Source organism: Bubalus bubalis, chromosome 1 (assembly GCF_019923935.1).
Source record: "Bubalus bubalis isolate 160015118507 breed Murrah chromosome 1, NDDB_SH_1, whole genome shotgun sequence".
NCBI classification, from domain to species: Eukaryota; Metazoa; Chordata; class Mammalia; order Artiodactyla; family Bovidae; genus Bubalus; species Bubalus bubalis.
In genome coordinates this window covers 112,357,980-112,376,114 of record NC_059157.1, presented here as the reverse complement: position 1 = coordinate 112,376,114, position 18,135 = coordinate 112,357,980, and the positions used below count along the sequence as shown (strand labels likewise).

The 18,135-nt window shown below is 44.5% G+C and overlaps 2 protein-coding genes across 15 annotated transcripts in view; one reads left to right on the top strand and one right to left on the bottom strand.

Moving 5' to 3' along the window:
* Window positions 1-574: 574 nt before the first annotated feature.
* On the bottom strand, window positions 575-11,009 carry DTX3L (deltex E3 ubiquitin ligase 3L). 2 transcript variants are annotated; one of them, XM_044942537.1, is made up of 5 exons: window positions 10,820-11,009; window positions 9,595-9,800; window positions 4,888-6,423; window positions 4,267-4,484; window positions 575-770 (listed from the first exon to the last, which is right to left on the bottom strand). In XM_044942537.1, the coding sequence occupies exons 1-5, from the start codon at window positions 11,007-11,009 to the stop codon at window positions 755-757; spliced, it is 2,166 nt and encodes a 721-aa protein (XP_044798472.1). In that variant the 3' UTR covers window positions 575-754. The 2 variants fall into 2 exon arrangements, with proteins under 2 accessions (XP_044798472.1, XP_025122828.2); XM_025267043.3 differs by lacking the exon at window positions 575-770 and adding an exon at window positions 1,230-3,391.
* The window catches only part of PARP9 (poly(ADP-ribose) polymerase family member 9), a 29,704-nt gene continuing 22,576 nt past the window's right edge, over window positions 11,008-18,135 (top strand). Inside the window, exons 1-4 of one of the 13 annotated variants that reach the window (XM_025285171.3) lie at window positions 11,206-11,852; window positions 12,867-12,923; window positions 16,802-16,881; window positions 17,842-17,980. In XM_025285171.3, coding sequence (XP_025140956.2) covers window positions 16,867-16,881; window positions 17,842-17,980 — 154 coding nt within the window. In that variant the 5' untranslated portion in view covers window positions 11,206-11,852; window positions 12,867-12,923; window positions 16,802-16,866. The other 12 variants (XM_025285176.3, XM_025285165.3, XM_025285177.3 and 9 more) reach the window with 12 other exon arrangements.

The following is an 18,135-nucleotide window of genomic DNA, read 5'->3' as shown; positions in this document are numbered from 1 at the left end:
TGAGCCCAAGGAGGGGGTCGTGGGAACCTCTGATTTTATAGCCATTTAGTCAGAAGCACAGGAACAATCTAGACTTGTAATTGGCTCCTGAAAGGGAGGACAGTTTTGTGAGACTGGGCCCTTACCTGTGGAATCTTATGCTATCTCCAGATAGTGTCAGATTTGAGTTGAATTGAAGGACACTCAGCTGGTGTTGGATTGCTTAGGGGAAAATCCCACACACTGAAATTGTGCAGAAACCGTCTTCAGGGAAACATCAAATATCTCAATATTACTCATAATTCTCTTTTTTTCCTTTGGAGACAAATGTGTCTTGATTTGCCAGTGCCTAGTGAGCCATCAGTGACACCCCACTCCAGTACTTTTGCCTGGGAAATCCCATGGACGGAGAAGCCTGGTAGGCTGCAGTCCATGGGGTCGCTCGAGTTGGACATGACTGAGAGACTTCACTTTCACTTTTCACTTTCATGCATTGGAGAAGGAAATGGCAACCCACTCCAGTGTTCTTGCCTGGAGAATCCCAGGGACGGGGAAGCCTGGTGGGCTGCCGTCTATGGGGTCGCACAGAGTCGGACACAACTGAAGTGACTTAGCAGCAGCAGCAGCAGCAGCAGCAGTGAGCCATCTGGGTAATGCAGTTTTAATGCTGGAAAGGTGAAACGAAAACTGTTGGAGCAAGGAGGGACAAGTGTACTCTGATAGGTTACCATGTATGCTTTCTTAGGAGAGAAGAGGTGACACCTGCAGCCGACTTTTACTTTTGTAGTAACCTATGTGTTAAGGAGGAAAAATAAGAAATGTGATTTTTACAGCTGAACATGGCAGCAGTGAAGTTAATAGTAGTTAAGTCTATTGTGATACTACTTAGCAACAGCTACACACACAACTGGGCTTCCCAGGTGGCTCAGTGGGTAAAGAAACTGCCTGCAATGCAGGAGACACAGGAGATATGGGCTCAATGCCTGGGTCTCGAAGATCCCCTGGTGGAAGGCATAGCAACCCACTCCAGTATTGTCTGGAGAATCCCACGGACAGAGGAGCTGGGTGGGCTACGATCCATAGGTCACAAAGAGTTGAATGTGACTGAAGCGACTGAGCATACATAGACAAAACCAAGCAAAGGCATCTGCCCAAGTGGTATGCTGCACACTGAATGTATCACAGCAAACACCCAGAATCTCAACCTTAGGACAAAGAAAAAGGAAATGGAAAAGAACACAGACAATATGTTCCTAAAATGGAAATAACTTTATTTATAGCAAATACTGATAATAATACCTTCCACAGAGCAAAAGCAGTAATCCAAAGGCTCGACAACCACTCACACTATGAAACTTGCACACACGTTGCAATCAAGGATCCAGATCTTAGCAGGAACCAAACTTTTCTTTTTTGAAGCAAATTTAACTAAAATACCCATAGACACAAAACAACTAATTATAACTCTAAGACTTTAATGAATCACCAAAAACTAAACATCTAATCTGATTTGAAACATCTAATCTGATATATATACCATTTACCTTAAATTTCCTCAACTCTCTGAACAAAATTTAAAATTTTGGGGTTTAAAATTTTTCAAATAGGACTTCCTCAGAGGAAATCTACTTTGAGTACTATGCAGGAATCCATTTCTGAGAGAAGCTCAGAATAATGGGAACTCCTCAGGCTTCTCCATGGAGGAGAAGACCCCTATAGGAGGCAGTACAACTCTGGGCACAAAAGCCTTGGAGTCACCCTAACTCCTTCAAATTACAGCACCGCTACTTATTATGGGACCTTTGTCAAGGCACTTACCCTTGCTGCACATCAGCTTTCTCAGTCATAAAATGGGGATACTAATAGTATCAATAGCCCAGATACAAAGTTCTTATAAAGGGGACAAAATGAATACACAATGTCAACTATTACTGTCTGACGAAAAAATTGTATGCATGTATTTTTAAGAAAACAGCATCTCATTCATCATTTTTGGAAAAAGACTGGAACATGGATAATGAGATAGTTTGCTATTAAAACTTGTGAGCTGGAAAACCATTTAGAAGTAAATTTTGGCATGTTGACATTCCTTACAGTAGGCGCAACTCGAGCCTTTTCTCTGTCCAGTCATTATGAGGGAGAAATAATTTAAGGGAGAAAGCATGACATGGTGGGACTTAGCAAAAGGAAGGAGAAAGTGCTGTGGGGGCTACAGTTACTGAGAAAATTATAGTCTACGGACATTTTTGTGATTTATCTGTTAAAACTCAAAGTAGGGTAATATAAAAGTACAATAATATCCAGAGAGAAAAAATGCTCAGAGATGTGTAGCATTACTATGGCAGGGGAAGTGCACACCATTTGGCAGATTAGAAGGATCAGCAGGGAGCAAGGACAAAGTTTGGCCAGTCGGAGTTCAGAGGCCATGAGTTCTGGAGTAACAAACTCATTTTCCCCAATAAGTGGTGAGGACTGCAGAAATGGCTTCCAAAGCCAATGGCTTCCAAGAGCTCTGCCAAAGATTTAGGGAATATATATTCCTCTGCTGGGTTATTACCAACTTGAGTCAGGCAGCAAAAATTTATTAAGCATCAACTATACACTAGGTTCTGTGTCCCAAACACTGGTGGCTCAGATGGTAAATCTGCCTGCAGTGCAGGAGATCCAGGCTTGAACCCTGGGTCAGGAAGATCCCTTGGAGAAGGAAATGGCAGCCCACTTCAGTATTCTTGCCTGGAAAATCCCATGAGCAGAGGGGCCTGGAGGGCTATAGTCCATGGGTTGCAAAGAGGTGGACATGACTGAGCAACTTAAAGAGAGAGATTCCATTTATTACCAAAGGTTGCTCAATTTCTGTCCTGGCCACGGGATAGGGAGAGGAATGTGGTTCTCTAATTTTTCACAACCAAAGCCTCCCTCCCCTCCCCTGCCTCCATTCAGATTAGGATTTTACTCTTAGGATAGAGTTTAAAGGGCAAACAAACCAAACTAAAGGACTATCACAGAGATAGCAATAAAAGGAGGATCAATTGGCATCGAGTACTTCAGCTGAACAACACAGAAGGTGATTGCAAATTCACAGCACTTCACCCCTGTAACCCCAACAATGATGACATGTGAATGAGGTGCAATACCTCTGCAGCAAAATTACAAAGATCTCTGGGGCTTTTTTCATCCATAAAATGTAACACTCCAGAAATGACAACCTTGCATATACAAACCACTTCTTGAGATGAAAAAATGTTTAAGGTGTTTTTACACAAGGATTTAGATTAGAATTTATTCTACTTCAACTGTGCCTTTTGGAAGCTTGGCTCAAGACATCCTTTTAATACAGTCTTTTTACTCAATTCCTTTATCTTTCAGCTCTTGTTTGACACGTTTCAGATAGTCAGGATCAGGATAACCATACCTGCAGAAGAAAACATGCCCTTAGCTTCACCACAGATGTTTTTTAAAAAATCTGTACAGTAGGTCCTTGGCATTAACATTCAGAGTTGCGGATATTTACAAACCATCCTGAAGGCCAATGACTGATAATCATTTGTAAGTGTGCTGAGGTGAATCATTTAGCTGGTGAATAAGTCTAGCTACCTGCCCAGGATCTGCCTTCTAACAAGACTTTAATTTCAGCTCATGGTTAAGCAATGATTCTCATAAAGTTATAATATACTATATTTCTATGGAGGGTAATCATTTTGCTATAGGAAGATTTTCAAATTTGGGAAATTAAGTCAGGATATATTCCCTTTTGAATACTAAGGGTCTGAGTTATTCTATCTGAATTTCATAAAGAGCAATTGGATTGTCCATGATACAACTTCCATTATCATTAACTAAGACTTTTCTAGAGTTCTATTAATCAAGTGAATTTAGGATCTCTACTGGACTCATAGGAGAGGAGGGTAGAAGAAAGGGTGATCTTAAAAGAAGGCACAGTGACATTCCTAGGCTCTACCCTTCAAATAGATGTGGAGTATTAAAATTATACCAAATTAAATCACCCAAATTAAATCACCTTGGATACCATTTATCTTGCATTCTGAAGATCCACTGCCCTTTGAAGCAAAATTTATGAACTGTATGATACTTTGTGGTTGGAAGGTAGAAGGTCATGGGAACCAGTCTTTCTGTCTTTGAGATTATCATCCCTGATTAGCATCTGTCAAAATACTGCATCCAGTCTCACTGATATAAACTGTCTCCTTACAGTCACATCTTCAAATTGCCATGTTTTATGACCTCTAAATTCTATTTAGCGGCCATTCTGTTTCAAAAGGTTCTCACCTTTGTGATCCTCCAGTCCTGGACGTTTTGTGGTGGATATCATTCCATGTAATGACACCTGAGACTCCTAATGTTCGAGACTCCCCCACTGTGAAAATCAGTTTTTGGTCAAAGGCCCTACGAAGCAGACGCAAAACCTCGTTTCCTTCCTTGTTATCAGGCAAGTATGCAGTTCGCCGTATTCCAGAAAATCTCTCCCCTGGGTTTGGGTGTTCTTTCTGTATGAAGGCAAGAAAATGTCACATGAAAACATCCGTGTCTAAATTTCACTACATGTGTAGATGTGTTCATATGCAGATAGAGCAAACAAAAAACAAGAGCACTGAAGGTCTGCTCATATTTCCCAGATAATTCATATTTCTCCTCTTTCCCCAAATTCATTCTGGGAATACAATCCTCCTTCCAACGCACAATCACCACCCATCCCTTCTCTGCCTTAATAGACAAGAAAGATACCTGTTATAAGTAAACAAAGTACTTTTTACTACTTACAAAGTGAACTTTATAAATAAGCATTTAACTGTCTGGGAAATCTTCTGCCAATTGGTAATAGAACAGTCCCTGTTGCTCTGATAATCTCAGTTTACTGGAAAGAAATTCATGGAACTCAGAAACACTTACTGTCTGTATGCCTCCTTCAATATCATAAGTAATTTCAATGGTGCCACAGGATTCATAACCTGGAAGTGAACTTCTTACAACAACGATACTCATTCTTCCATCTGGCTGATTCCCTTTCTGGACACCATAGGAAGTCTGGCACACAGGACAGGCTGGCTTATATGAGAAGGCTTTCTGGATACAAGGGCTGCAGAATTTATGCTTGCACTTTGAGAGCACTTGTTTGTTGCTAATAGTGTTCAAACAGATGGCACACGTGTCCTGTTCCTCATTCACTTCTGACACCTCAGAACTGGTGGGGTGCTGCAATGTTGGTGGAGCTGTTTTTGAATTATGACTATCAGTGTCCATGAGTGTTTCATTCCATTTCTCTGTAGCTGATGGAGACACCCCACATTTGTTTAAGACATACTGTTTTGCCTTTGTAAGATGATTCGGCAACCCAATCAAAGTCATTGACTCTCGATTTAGCACAATGTGTATATCTGGATGCCTTTTCCTAAAATCATCAGAGAACTTTGTCCCATATAAGTGTTTTGTCTCCTTGCCCAAAAGTTTCAGCCAAAGAACTTCTCTCGTAATCTGACAAGAGACATGTTGATAGGTGTCGATGAAACTTGAATAAGCATGTATGGATAGATCCAAATCCTTGGTTTTGGGTTCAAATTGAATGCAGGTTTTCTGATTTATCCCCAAAATGTTACTTTGAGTGTTGTACTTTTTTTCTATCTTTGATATCTCCTGGGATAATTCTGCTTCTAAAAGCTTATAGTGAGGGGTATCAACCTCAATTCCCTTCATCATGTGCTTAGGAGTCAATATTTTCACAGGTGGCTTGACAAGACTTTCAAAATTCTTTGAGTCAAGAAAATCTTTGGCAGCTGAAATGTCATCTGTGGTCCCAAGGAGAGTTAATTCTCTTCCTTTCTCCTTTATGAGGAGCTTTGCAAACTGGTGATTTAACTCCTCCTTGATTTTGGTTGCCTGCTTAATGTCTGCTAGGGCAACACATTCCTGCTTCAGAGTCTCTACACGCTTCTGAAATTCTCCAACAAAATTCTTGTGAGCTGCTTCGAGGTCACCTGATCGACTGGAGGTGAAGTCTAAATAGACCATATTCGGAGAACTTGCCTGACTTTTTATTTTTGTACCAAATCTTTTCTCTATGGAGGCTATTTTATCAGGGCAGGAGTGTGTAAAGTATTCAAAGAAAGCCAAGGGAACTTCAAAACGGCAGCTTTTTTCTTCCGACCTGCTTTCTGGTTCGAAGGGAGAAACACAGCTGTTCCTGTCCTGCTGACTGAGTGGCTCCCTCTCTGATGTCAAAGTGGAAGATTCATGTTTCTGCTCCCTTTCCAGGAGCTGTTCACTTAAGAAGCCATGTACTTTTTCAATATCTCTGAAGTTACCACAGATTTTCTCAGTTCCATCATGGTCCTTCACTCGTTTGACGTTGGGGCAGTGCACAGTGATGAGGTCCCTTTGCTCTTTAGAGAACAGTTGACAGTTCAGTTCTGCCGTGACAGTAAGAAAGATCTGAAATTTTAAAAGAGAACAAATAAAATATATTAAACATCCAGGTCTATGTTCTCCTCTCAGTAGAATGTCTAGAGATGAGAGAAATAACCACGACGACTTCTTTCAATTCCTTTCTGCAGAGCAGGCAACGTACTGCATCCCAGAGGCACTCTTGCCCTGATAAAATAGCCAGCCCTGTTTGCACGCTGGAATCGCCCAGGGAGGAAAAAAAGCTGAGGCCCAGGCCCATCTTCAGAGATTGTGATGTAAATGTAGAATCTGGGCATTAACATTTTTAAAAATTCCAAGGACAATAAGTCTGGATTCTAGAGCTGCCACTGTTGGTTTGACCTTGATGAGTCAGGTGGAAGGTAGGTGAAGTGAGTGAAAAAGTGAAGTCGCTCAGTCGTGTCCGACTCTTTGGGACCCCGTGGACAGGCTCCTCCGTCCATGGGATTCTCCGGGCAAGAATACTGGATTGGGTTGCCATTTCCTTCTCCAGGGGATCTTCCTGACCCAGGGATCGAACCCGGGTCTCCTGCATTGGCAGACACTTTAACCTCTGAGCCACCAGGGAAGGAGGGTAGGTAGGCACTTCATTTTCTTGGTAAATTGCTATGTTTCTGACTAAAGGATGTGAGCCTAGGAGGGGGCCATACATGTGAGGATGAAGTTTTTTCCTATTATTGTTTTTTCTCTCCTATGCTCCTCCTTAAAAAAACAAACAAACAAACAAAAAAACTAGCCCCCTAACTGCATGCAATGTTGCTAGTCCCTTTAAACCATGGCCTTTAGAAACTCAAATATGAGAGAAACCCCAGATTAGGCAAAAAAAAAAAAAAAAAAAAAAAGAGTGGCAAATTGAACATAATATAAAAGCAAGATTTTGTTTAATGTTTTGTTCTCCCTCAAAGTCTTTGCATAAGCTGTTCCCTCCTCATGTAACACTTTTCCTCTAGATCTTCCTTCAAAATGTTTCCTGAATCCAGCTACTTCTCACACCTCCATCAGGACCACCCAGAGTCCAAGCCAATGTCATCTGGCACCTGGCTCACTACAGCCCCTCCTAACTGGACTCTGAGCTTCCACTTCCGCATTTTCCTAGATTCAGCCCTCCACACAGCAGTCAGAGGGATCCATGAGAAATGTGAATCAGCTCACTCCACCCTCCTGCTCAAAACTACCTAAGGATTCTCCTAATATCTAAGTTGAAATCCGAAGTCCTGACCTTCATCCCTCAAAGACCAGACTTCTGCTACCTCTTCAAGGTCCTCTCTCGCTCTCTTGTTTTCTGCCCTCCAGCCACACTGGCCTCCCTCCTTGAAGCTTCTGGGCTCGGGATGTAAGCTCCTGTCTGGGTGTGTTGGGGGTGGGGGTGGCTGTGTCAGCTTTACACTTGTTATTTCCCCTCTGCCTAAAATCTTTTTTCCTTAGAAATCCACTTAGCTAGCTCCCTTACTTTGTTCGTGTCTCTACTCAGAAGTCACCTCATTTGAGAGGTTTTTTTCCCGATATCCTATTTAAAATAGTAGTCCTTTACTATCATTTATCCGATGGGGAAACAGTGGAAACAATGTCAGACTTTATTTTTCTGGGCTCCAAAATCACTACAGATGGTGACTGCAGCCATGAAATTAAAAGACGCTTACTCCTTGGAAGGAAAGTTATGACCAACCTAGATGGCATATTCAAAAGCAGAGACATTACTTTGCCAACAAAGGTTCGTCTAGTCTAGGCTATGGTTTTTCCTGTGGTCATGTATGGATGTGAGAGTTGGACTGTGAAGAAGGCTGAGCGCCGAAGAATTGATGCTTTTGAACTGTGGTGTTGGAGAAGACTCTTGAGAGTCCCTTGGACTGCAAGGAGATCCAACCAGTCCATTCTGAAGGAGATCAGCCCTGGGATTTCTTTGGAAGGAATGATGCTAAAGCTGAAACTCCAGTACTTTGGCCACCTCATGCGAAGAGTTGACTCATTGGAAAAGACTCTGATGCTGGGAGGGATTGGGGGCAGGAGGAGAAGGGGACGACAGAGGATGAGATGGCTGGATGGCATCACTGACTTGATGGACATGAGTCTGAGTGAACTCCGGGAGTTGGTGATGGACAGGGAGGCCTGGCGTGCTGCGATTCATGGGGTCGCAAAGAGTCAGACACAACTGAGCGACTGATCTGATCTGATCTGATCCTGCTTTATGGGCTTCCCTGGAGGCTCAGTGGTAAAGAATCCGCCTGCCAATGCAGGAGATGCAGGTTCAGTCCCTGGGTCTGGAAGATCCCCTGGAGGAGGGCATGGCAACCCATTCCATGGGATTTTGCTGGGAAAATCCCATGGACAGAGGAGCCTGGTGGGGTACAGACCATGGGGTTGCAAAGAGTCGGACACGACTGAGTGACTAAACAACAACAAATTCTGCTTTGTTCTTCTTCCTAGCAGACATTTATCACTGGTAGATATTTTATTCCCTATCTATATGATTACCATTATTATCTGGTTCCCTAGAATGTAAGGTCCCTGAGGGCAGGGGGACCTTGTTCCTGGCTGTACCTTTGGCTCCTGTGACAGTGCCTGGCACATAGCAGGCAGTTGATTCTGATTTGTCAAATGTCTCTGCATGGCTGGTCCCTTCTCATCATTCAATTCTCAAGCCAAAGGTCATCTCCTCAGTGACTTCTGGTCAGAAATACCACAAACTCCTTCTCTTTCCTTGCCCAAGCCCTGTCACTCTCTAAGGCAAAACCCCTTATTTTCTTCTTAGCACATATCACTCTCTGAAATGACTTTAGTTATTTTGTTTACTTGCTTATTGTCTATGTACTTCTCCATTCCCAGCAGGGACCTGTCTGTTGTGTTCACCTCTGTGTACCTCTCAGCTTCCCTGGTGGCTCAGATGGTACAGAATCTACCTGCGATGCGGGAGACCTGGGTTCGATCCCTGGGTTGGGAAGATCCCCTGGAGGAGGGCATGGCCACCCACTACAGTATTCTAGCCTGGAGAATCCCTACAGACAGAGGAGCCTGGCAGGGTACAATCCATAGGGTCACAAACAGCCTGATACGACTGAGCAACTAAGCACAGCTGTCTCCCAATGTCTACAACAGTGCCAGGCTCATAATAAATCCTCAGCAAATGGTCCTTGGACTGGAGAGGAAGTTGCAGGAACATACATAGCTCCCTTCAATACCCACCTTCGGGAGACAGGAGTCCACAGCATTATGAACGTCCTTTACATTTGGAGGCTTCTCACCGTGCCTTGCCCCTTTTTGTGGCTGTGTTGAAGAAGACATTGTGGTCTTCTTCTCTTCTGCATTTTCATTGGGTTCCAGGAAAATAGTCACAGGTTGGTTGTCAACCACAATTTGGTGCTTTCCTTTTTTCAACACGCCATCCTTACCTTTGGTGGAGACATTAAATATACACATACACATAGAAATGAGAGCAATTTCAAATAGCCCTCTTACTCATGCATCTGTACCTTGCCCCAGCACCCTCACAGTAAGGGCTGCTCCCTGCGTCCTGGAATGGTGGGTTAACCAGAGCGTGAGGAGCCTATTCAAAACTCCAAAAAAAAAAGAAAGTCATTCAGTCATGTCCAACTTTTTGCCATCCCATGGACCATACAGTTCATGGAATTCTCCAGGCCAGAATACTGGAGTGGGTAGCCTTTCCCTTCTCCAGGGGAATCTTCCTGACCCAGGAATCAAACCAGGATCTCCTGCATTGCAGGTGGATTCTTTACCAGCTGAGTCAGCAGGGAAGTCCCAAAACTCTAAAGAAGGCAGCTTAAGTTATACTGTAGAAAGGAAAGCTTAATGCTAATGGAATATCATCCACTCATTAAAAGTCACATTCCTGAAACTGTCACCAGTTTCCCATTTCAATGTCATGGAATAATGCTCATCATAAATCAAGTGAGAAGAGCAGGAATCAAAGAGTAGATTCAGGTTTATAACTACATATATGTTTGCTGACACTCAGAGGAAAAAGCCAGGAGGAAATACACCAAAATATTCGCATTGTTTTTCTCTGGGTGTTTTCTTCTTTATTATTTTCTCCCCTTTTCTTAGTATCTATAACTCTTGCAATTCTAAAAAACAAATCAATGGAATAATGATGAAAAACATCAAAGTGAAATACCTAAGTGACAGAGGGGTCTGGGGCGGCACGGGTGTTCTGTCAACACCGGGATACCGACAGGTATCAGCCAGGTCAGAGACTGGGCACTTCTGCGCTGTGTCCTCTGCCTTGGGGTTGCGTCTGTCAGCAGGAGCCCCCACTTCCTGGCTCCCACCAAACGGTACCAGACTTTCTCCCACCCTCTGTCCTAGATAAGCTTGAACTGGGTCTGCATGGAACGCCCGGGGGGCCCCTCCAGGGACGGCGGTTGCCACCCAGCCCCAGCCCTCAGCTCACCCGCCCTTTTGTTGAACTGCACCCGGAAGGTGTTCGAGTTGGGGTCGCTGGGGTCCAGGGCCAGGACGGTGCACTCGCCGCCGCCCGATTCCCGGCTCTGGAAGTACTTTTCCAGCTTCCATTGGAGGCGCGTGCAGGGATGGGACGCCCGCACGAGCAGCGGGGACGGCGGGCAGAGGCTCGAAGCCATGGCTGTCGCTCGGGGATGGCGCCGCGAGTGGCGGCGACGCAGCTGGGCTGGGCCGGGGCGAGGTGCCTCCGCCCTGCCGCCCTGGGGCGCAAAGTTTCAGTTTCGCTTTCCCGGAGATCCTTCTCGGTTCCTGGCAGAGCCGCACCCCCTCCTCTCTTCGCCGCCCTCCTGGCCGCGGACTGCCGGGTGAGTAGGTCCCATTCTCTGTTCCCCGGAGGGTGGGCGCAGAGGCCTCCCGGGGGTCCTCTCCTGCGGGCTCGCGCCAGAGGTGGGGAGAGGCGCGCGAGGGACTGGCGCCCAGTGCTGGGCTTCCCCTGGGGAGGGTAGAGACGGGGCAGATGCTCAAGTCAGAGAAAGTTTCTCCTGAGTTTGTGATTCCTTTTAACTCTTATTGTTACTGTTATTTGCAGGGAAAATGTAATTCACATTCTAAGTTCAGGTTAAACTCACCTACATTCCAAAAAATTTGAATTTGTTCACCTGAATTATGCCATATCAGCTGTTACCTCTCTCTCACGCAGTACTTTAGACTGGCTCTTCGGGCTTTTCCGCCCTCCTTTCTCCATTTAGCCAACAATGCTGAACTTCATGGGGGCTTCCCTGGTGGCTCAGGGTTAAAGAATCCGCCTGCCAATACAGGAGACCCAGTGACACGGGCTCCATCCCTGAGTGGGGAAGATCCTCTGGAGTAGCAAATGGCAATCCACTCCAGTATTCTTGCCTGGAAAATTCCATGAACAGAGGATCCTGGTGGACTACAGTCCATGAAGTCGCAAAGAGTCAGACAGGACTGAGCACGTATGCACTGAACTGCAGGGCTGCCCTGTGTACTATGGAATAAAGGTGAGAGCCGAGGTACCACACCTCATCTGCTGGTATCTGGAGTCAGACTTGTGACTCAAGAAGCAAAATCTCTCAAAGCCCTCAAGAGGAAGTTTGAAGTAAAGCAGAATCTTAAAAGAGAGAAGGAGAGGGAGGGATGGGGCTCATCAAAGGCATAGGAACCACCGTATGTGAAGCACAGACATAGCACGGAGGCTTTGGAAAGGATGTGATGAATAAGGGAGATGACAGAGGAAGGGTCTAGTGGAATATAATGTGTCTAATAGACATATTGGGCTTCCCTGGTGGCTCAGATGGTAAAGAATCTGCCTGCAATGCAGGAGACCTGAGTTTGATCCCTGGGTTGGGCAGATTCCCCTGGAGAAGGAAATGGCTACCAACTCTAGTACTCCAGTATTCTTGCCTGGAGAGCTCCAAGGACAGAGGCGCAAATATAGTGTGAGCTACATATTAATTTAAGATTTTTCAATAGCTAGAATTTTTAAAGTACACACAGGTGAAAATAATTTTAATTTTATGTTCTTTTGGTCACAATATCCTAAATTAATCATTTCCACATGTAATCAATGTTAAAAACTTATTAATGAGATATTTTACACTCTTTTTTGTCATCGTAGGTCATTGCAATCCAGTGTTATCTCACATTTGCATCATCTTTCAGTTGTGTTTAGCCACATTGCCACATTTCAAGTGCTCCAAGAGCTGTACGTGGCTAATGGCCCACACTGGACAGCACAGTTCTAAATGTCGAAAAGTCTTGAAGATCGATAGGGAGATATGGAAGACAGATAAGTAGGGCAAACAGGAGAGTGATTTGTCAGATGTGCATTTTAGAAATGTGGTGTTGGCAATGATGTGGAGGACACATTTCCATGCAAGGGTGAATGGAGATGGAGAGGTCAGAGATAAAGTTTTTGCAGATGTCTGGTAAGACTGTAAATGGGTGAGTCTTTATACAGAGCAATTTGGCTGTACTATCAGAATTATGACTGCATATTCATTCTTATTTTGCAGGTCCACTTCTAGGAAGTTGTCCTGTTGATTGATTAGCACCTGTGTGAAGTGACCTATGTACTAAGTTGTTCTTTACAGCCTTTTTTAATAATAGCAAAAGATTAGGAACCACTTAAGTGTCCATAAGGGCTTCCCTGATGGTTCAGATGGTAAAGAATCTGCCTGCAATGCAGGAGACCTGGGTTCGATCCCTGGATTGGGAAGATCCCCTGGAGGAGGTCATGGCAACCCACTCCAGTATTCTTACCTGGAGAATCCCCATAGACAGAAGAGCCTGGTGGGCTACAGTTCATGAGGTTGCAGAGAGTTGGACACAACTGAGCAACTAAGCACAGCACATAGCAAGTGTCCATAAAAGGGATTGCTGCTGCTGCTGCTAAGTCACTTCAGTTGTGTCCAACTCTGTGCGACCCCATAGACCGCAGCCCACCAGGCTCTCCCGCCCCTGGGATTCTCCAGGCAAGAACACTGGAGTGGGTTGCCATTTCCTTCTCCAATGCATGAAAGTGAAAAGTGAAAGTGAAGTCGCTTAGTCGTATCCAATCCTCAGCGACCCCATGGACTGCAGCCTACCAGGCTCCTCTGTCCATGGGATTTTACTAGTAGGTGAATAGCTTACAATGCATCTATACGATGGAATATAGGCTAACATGGAAAGATCTTTAGGATACCTTAAATGGAAAAGGCAAGATGCAGAATAGTGCATATTAGATGCTACCTTTTGAGGATGGGCCCAGGCTCTGAGGAGCACTCTGACCAAAGCTGGTGTCCCAGAGCTTCCTCCCCAAGAGGGCAAAGGCCCAGAGGTGAAGGAAGGAGAGTTTGGAGAGCATCAAGTAGTGCCATTTCATAGCACTGAAGTTCTGTGGGAGCATTAGGTATGTAAAAGGGAAGCAGGGAAACTAAAATTTCAGAGACCCTTGGATGCCAGGCTGAAGAGCTTGAGATTTACCATAGGCAATGGAGTCTGTTGAAGGTTTTGAGCAGACAGTGCTTCTCAATAAATGTCTACTTTATGAGAGTTTTTTTTTTTTAAAATGCTACCTTTTGTGTAAAAATGCCCCTGGAAGGATATTGGTGAAGCTAATAGCATTGATTGCCTCTGGGAAGGGGATTTACTGAGGGGAGTAGGAGGGAGCCGTTTTATACGTTCTAAATTTGAACCAGTAAATGTACCTGGTAACTATTTAAACAATAAAGCATAAAGTAACGTACATTTAAGTCTTTAAAGAGAATGTATTGCCATAGCTCAGTCAAGGAGCCCTGAAAGCTGTGAAGTGAAGTGTTATCCGTGGGCAAGGAGGGTAGGGCCACATCCTACCGTGATTTAGGTGGACAGGACCCTGTGATGAACTGAATATGAAACAGAAGAGAAGATTCTAGATTTCTGACTTGAGTAGATAAATGGTGTATTGTTTACCAAGCTGTGGGATCCAGGAGATAAAGCATGGATTTTGGAGGGATTGGGTGAGGGTAGGTAGCAGTGTTGGAGAAGGCAATGGCACCCCACTCCAGTACTCTTGCCTGGAAAATCCCATGGACGGAGGAGCCTGGTGGGCTGCAGTCCATGGGGTCGCTAGGAGTCGGACACGACTGAGCGACTTCACTTTCACCTTTCACTTTCATGCATTGGAGAAGGAAATGGCAACCCACTCCAGTGTTCTTGCCTGGAGAATCCCAGGAACGGGGGAGCCTGGTGGGCTCCCGTCTCTGGGGTCGCACAGAGTCGGACACGACTGAAGCGACTTAGCAGCAGGTAGCAATGTGGGGAGTGGAGATGAGATTATGGATCCAGATTTTCAGAGGCTGTATTGAGGGAACTATGGGACGTTCAGGTAGACTTGAAAAATTCAGCTTAGGAGAGCCATAGCCTAGAGTTACAGGTATGGGAATCATATTTGCAACTGGTGAGTTGAAGTCATGAGAGTAGATGAGATCACATTTGGAGAGTATTTAGAAAGAGTTGAGACATGCCTCTCATAAAATCCTGGAACAGCTGATGAAGGTTGAATCCAGTTGAAAGGTCTGTAAAGGCAAAGTGAGAGGTGACAAGAACCAGGGGAAGATGGCATTGGAGAAGCCTAAAAGCAGAGGTTCAGGAATCAGGTCATGAAATGAATGAAACTATAGAGAAGGGCCAAATAAAGAGTAGGAAAGAGGAGAGGAGAGTCCACTGGGGTTAGTCACCTGGAAGACACTGATGAGCAGTTTCAGAGAATGCTCGGGGTGAACTGGGAGCCAGACTGCTGTGGGCTGAGCAGGCAGATGGACAGAGAGTCAACTCCTTCAGCCGCCCATGAAGAGAAAGGAACATAGTAGGACCAGCAATGAAAAGTTGGGAAGGCTTTTTTTGCTGTTGTTGCTGTTAAAATAGAAGAGATTGAGTGTTTGGGGCCATATGCTCCTTTCCTTGTTTCTAATTACTTTGGGGTTAAAAGAGTGCCGCCCCATACTGACCAGTCTGTCCCAATGCCTTAAAAACTCCCTGATGCCTCAGCGGTAAAGAACCCGCCTGCAATGCAGAAGATGTGGATTCCATCCCTGGGTCAGGAAGATTCCCTGCAGAGGGAGATGGCAACCCACTCCAGTATTCTTGCCTGGGAAATCCCATGGACTGAGGAGCCTAGCGGTCTACAGTCCACGGGGTCGCGAAAGAGTTGGACACGACTAAGAACTAAGCACAGCATAGCACATCAAAAGCAAAAACCCACCAGAAGCCCACAGCAGAAGCTGACTCAGTTTTCCTTCTTTTGTGAAAACAGCAGTGCCCTCTGGAGGCAAAAATGTGTCTTCTCCTTGCATTTTAGGATTGTACTTGAACTTGCTTTTCCTGACATTTAATAATAGTGCTCTGATACTGCAGATAGCTGTACAAAATTTTCCTTTTGCAAAAGCATTAGAAATGATTTCAGAGGCCCTCAGGCGACTGTGTGGCAACAGGTGTGAGCAGCTGTGTCTTTAAGCATTTTTATTATTCTCCCCAGTCTTTAATTATGTTAGAAAAATCATTAAAATGTGTTTTCCCAGGGTTTCTGACTTTTATCCACATAATCCCCTTTATAATTAGATCAGGGATATTTATCACAAATTCAATAATGTATATCCCCACAGGCACAAATACAGTTTCCTCTTTCTTCAGACACTGTCCAGGGGTCTTCACTCATTCATAGGCTGGTTTTCTTTTTTCTTTCTCTTTTGAATTTCCCATGTTTTATTAAAAATCTTTTAGGGTTTAAATTTTTTATTTTGCTGTTGTCTTTTTTTCCTGAATGCAATAGTCAAATTGCACAAATTGCAATGTATTCTCAAGTCATTTTTAATTAATTAATTTTAACTGAAGGGTAATTACAGCATTGTGGCAGTTTTTGCCATACATTGACATGAGTCAGCCATGGGTGCACATGTGTCCCTCCATCCTGGATCCCACTCCCACCTCATCCCCCTGGGTTGTCCTAGAGCACGGGCTTTGAGTACCCTGCTTCATGCATTGAACCTGCACTGGTCATTGTTTTACATACGATAATATACATGTTTCAATGGTATTCTCTAAATCATCCCACCCTCGCACAGGCTTGTTTTTCCTCATTGCTCTCTGAATGCTGTGCTCACGTGTCGTCATCTTTCCTCTTCTAAAAATGTAAAAGCCTGCTTCATCCTTCAAGACCTGGCCCTAGCCTCACCTTCCCCATACAGATTTCCCTGCTGTAGCCCATACAGCTCTTTGCCTTCTCTGAACTGCCATTATGGTTTCAATTGGAAGCTCTCAGTAAAAGATAAAAGGTAAACAACAGAAGCAAAAACAGTGTTTGCATGTTCACCAACGGAATGAAAAATAACTCAAGATCAGAAATCATGTTTAGTCTTCCAGTTGTGTATCCTCACCGAATTCCCTAAGATGCTCATCAGTGCTTATGCATCCTTCTATTCATCCCTAGAAGGGGGCTGCCATATTTGGGAAACGCAAAACAGCAAACATTGAAAGACCTCAGAGACCTGGAGGATGGACTTTTCCAAGGTAAAAAGCATAAATGTGTAAGTTATAGACTTTGATCAGCACATCATAGTTCTTTCTAAGATAGCAAAAATTCTGGGATTTCCAGTTTATACCTGGCAATCTTGTTTGGTTTTAATATCCCAATAAAAGTTTTCTCCTTGCCTCATGTGAGAGATGGGGAATCAAGGATGTGCTAATATAATCAACAGAGTCAACATGAGGATGGGTGATTTTTTCAGAATGTTGCCTCAGTATCATTTTTATTTTCTCTGCTCGGCAATTCTACTTTTGTAGCATGAGGGATGGAGAAGGAAATGGCAATGCACTCCAGTATTCTTGCCTGGAGAATCCCAGGGACAGAGGAACCTGGTGGGCTGCTGTCTATGGGGTTGCACAGAGTCAGACATGACTGAAGCGACTTAGCAGCAGCAGGAGCAGCAGCATGAGGGGAGGAGGTGGAGGGAGGAGAAATAAAAATAAAGGACCAGGAAAAAGGCACCTCATTGGTTTATCCTGAAAAGTCCACATTCAGGCTTATGTCATTACATAAGCCATTGAAAGTGGGTCCTTTCAGGTTGATGGGGAGGTGAAGCTGATGAGGCTTTTGTCCCCATTTCTTCTGTTCTGTCTAGAGGAACCCCACAAGGCTTTGGAGATTGGAGTCCTCTCTGAGAGTTTGGGGTCTTTTTGGTCTGTGACCTTTGAGCCTTTTCAGGTGGTAATCTCCAACCCTTCATCTCATCCAGAATTTAAAGTACATTGGCCTCTAGGGAAGAGGGGTAGAGTCAGTGTTGGCTGGAACACTTAGTATTTCAAGTATTCCAGGCACATTGATCAAACAAACGTGTTCCCCTTCCCCTGTCCAACCCAGTGCTCTTAGGAAGATTTCTGTTGCTTTGTGTTTATGAAACTGTATTTGTCATCAGTAATCTGTCAATTATTCCATCTCGATATTTTTGAAACCACTCTTGCTTTTCACAGGGTGTTGGGGCAGCAGCTGACAGTGAGAAACCAGGTAGGATCACCTCACTCTCACTCTTGCCTCAGAAAATCTTTGCTTACATCTTTCCTCAGTGGAGAAAGGGGAATACAGGAGACTATCTCCCCCACCAGCGCTCAGGTGCGTGACTGCAGGGCCTTGTGGGGACCCGGCACATGTGTTCTCTAAGGCTCCCGTTGGTCCTGTTCTTTGCACACAAGATGGGAGACTCTTCTGACAACAGCCCTAGAACTAAAGCTGGCACGAGAGGTGACCCACTGATTGTCTTCTTGCTC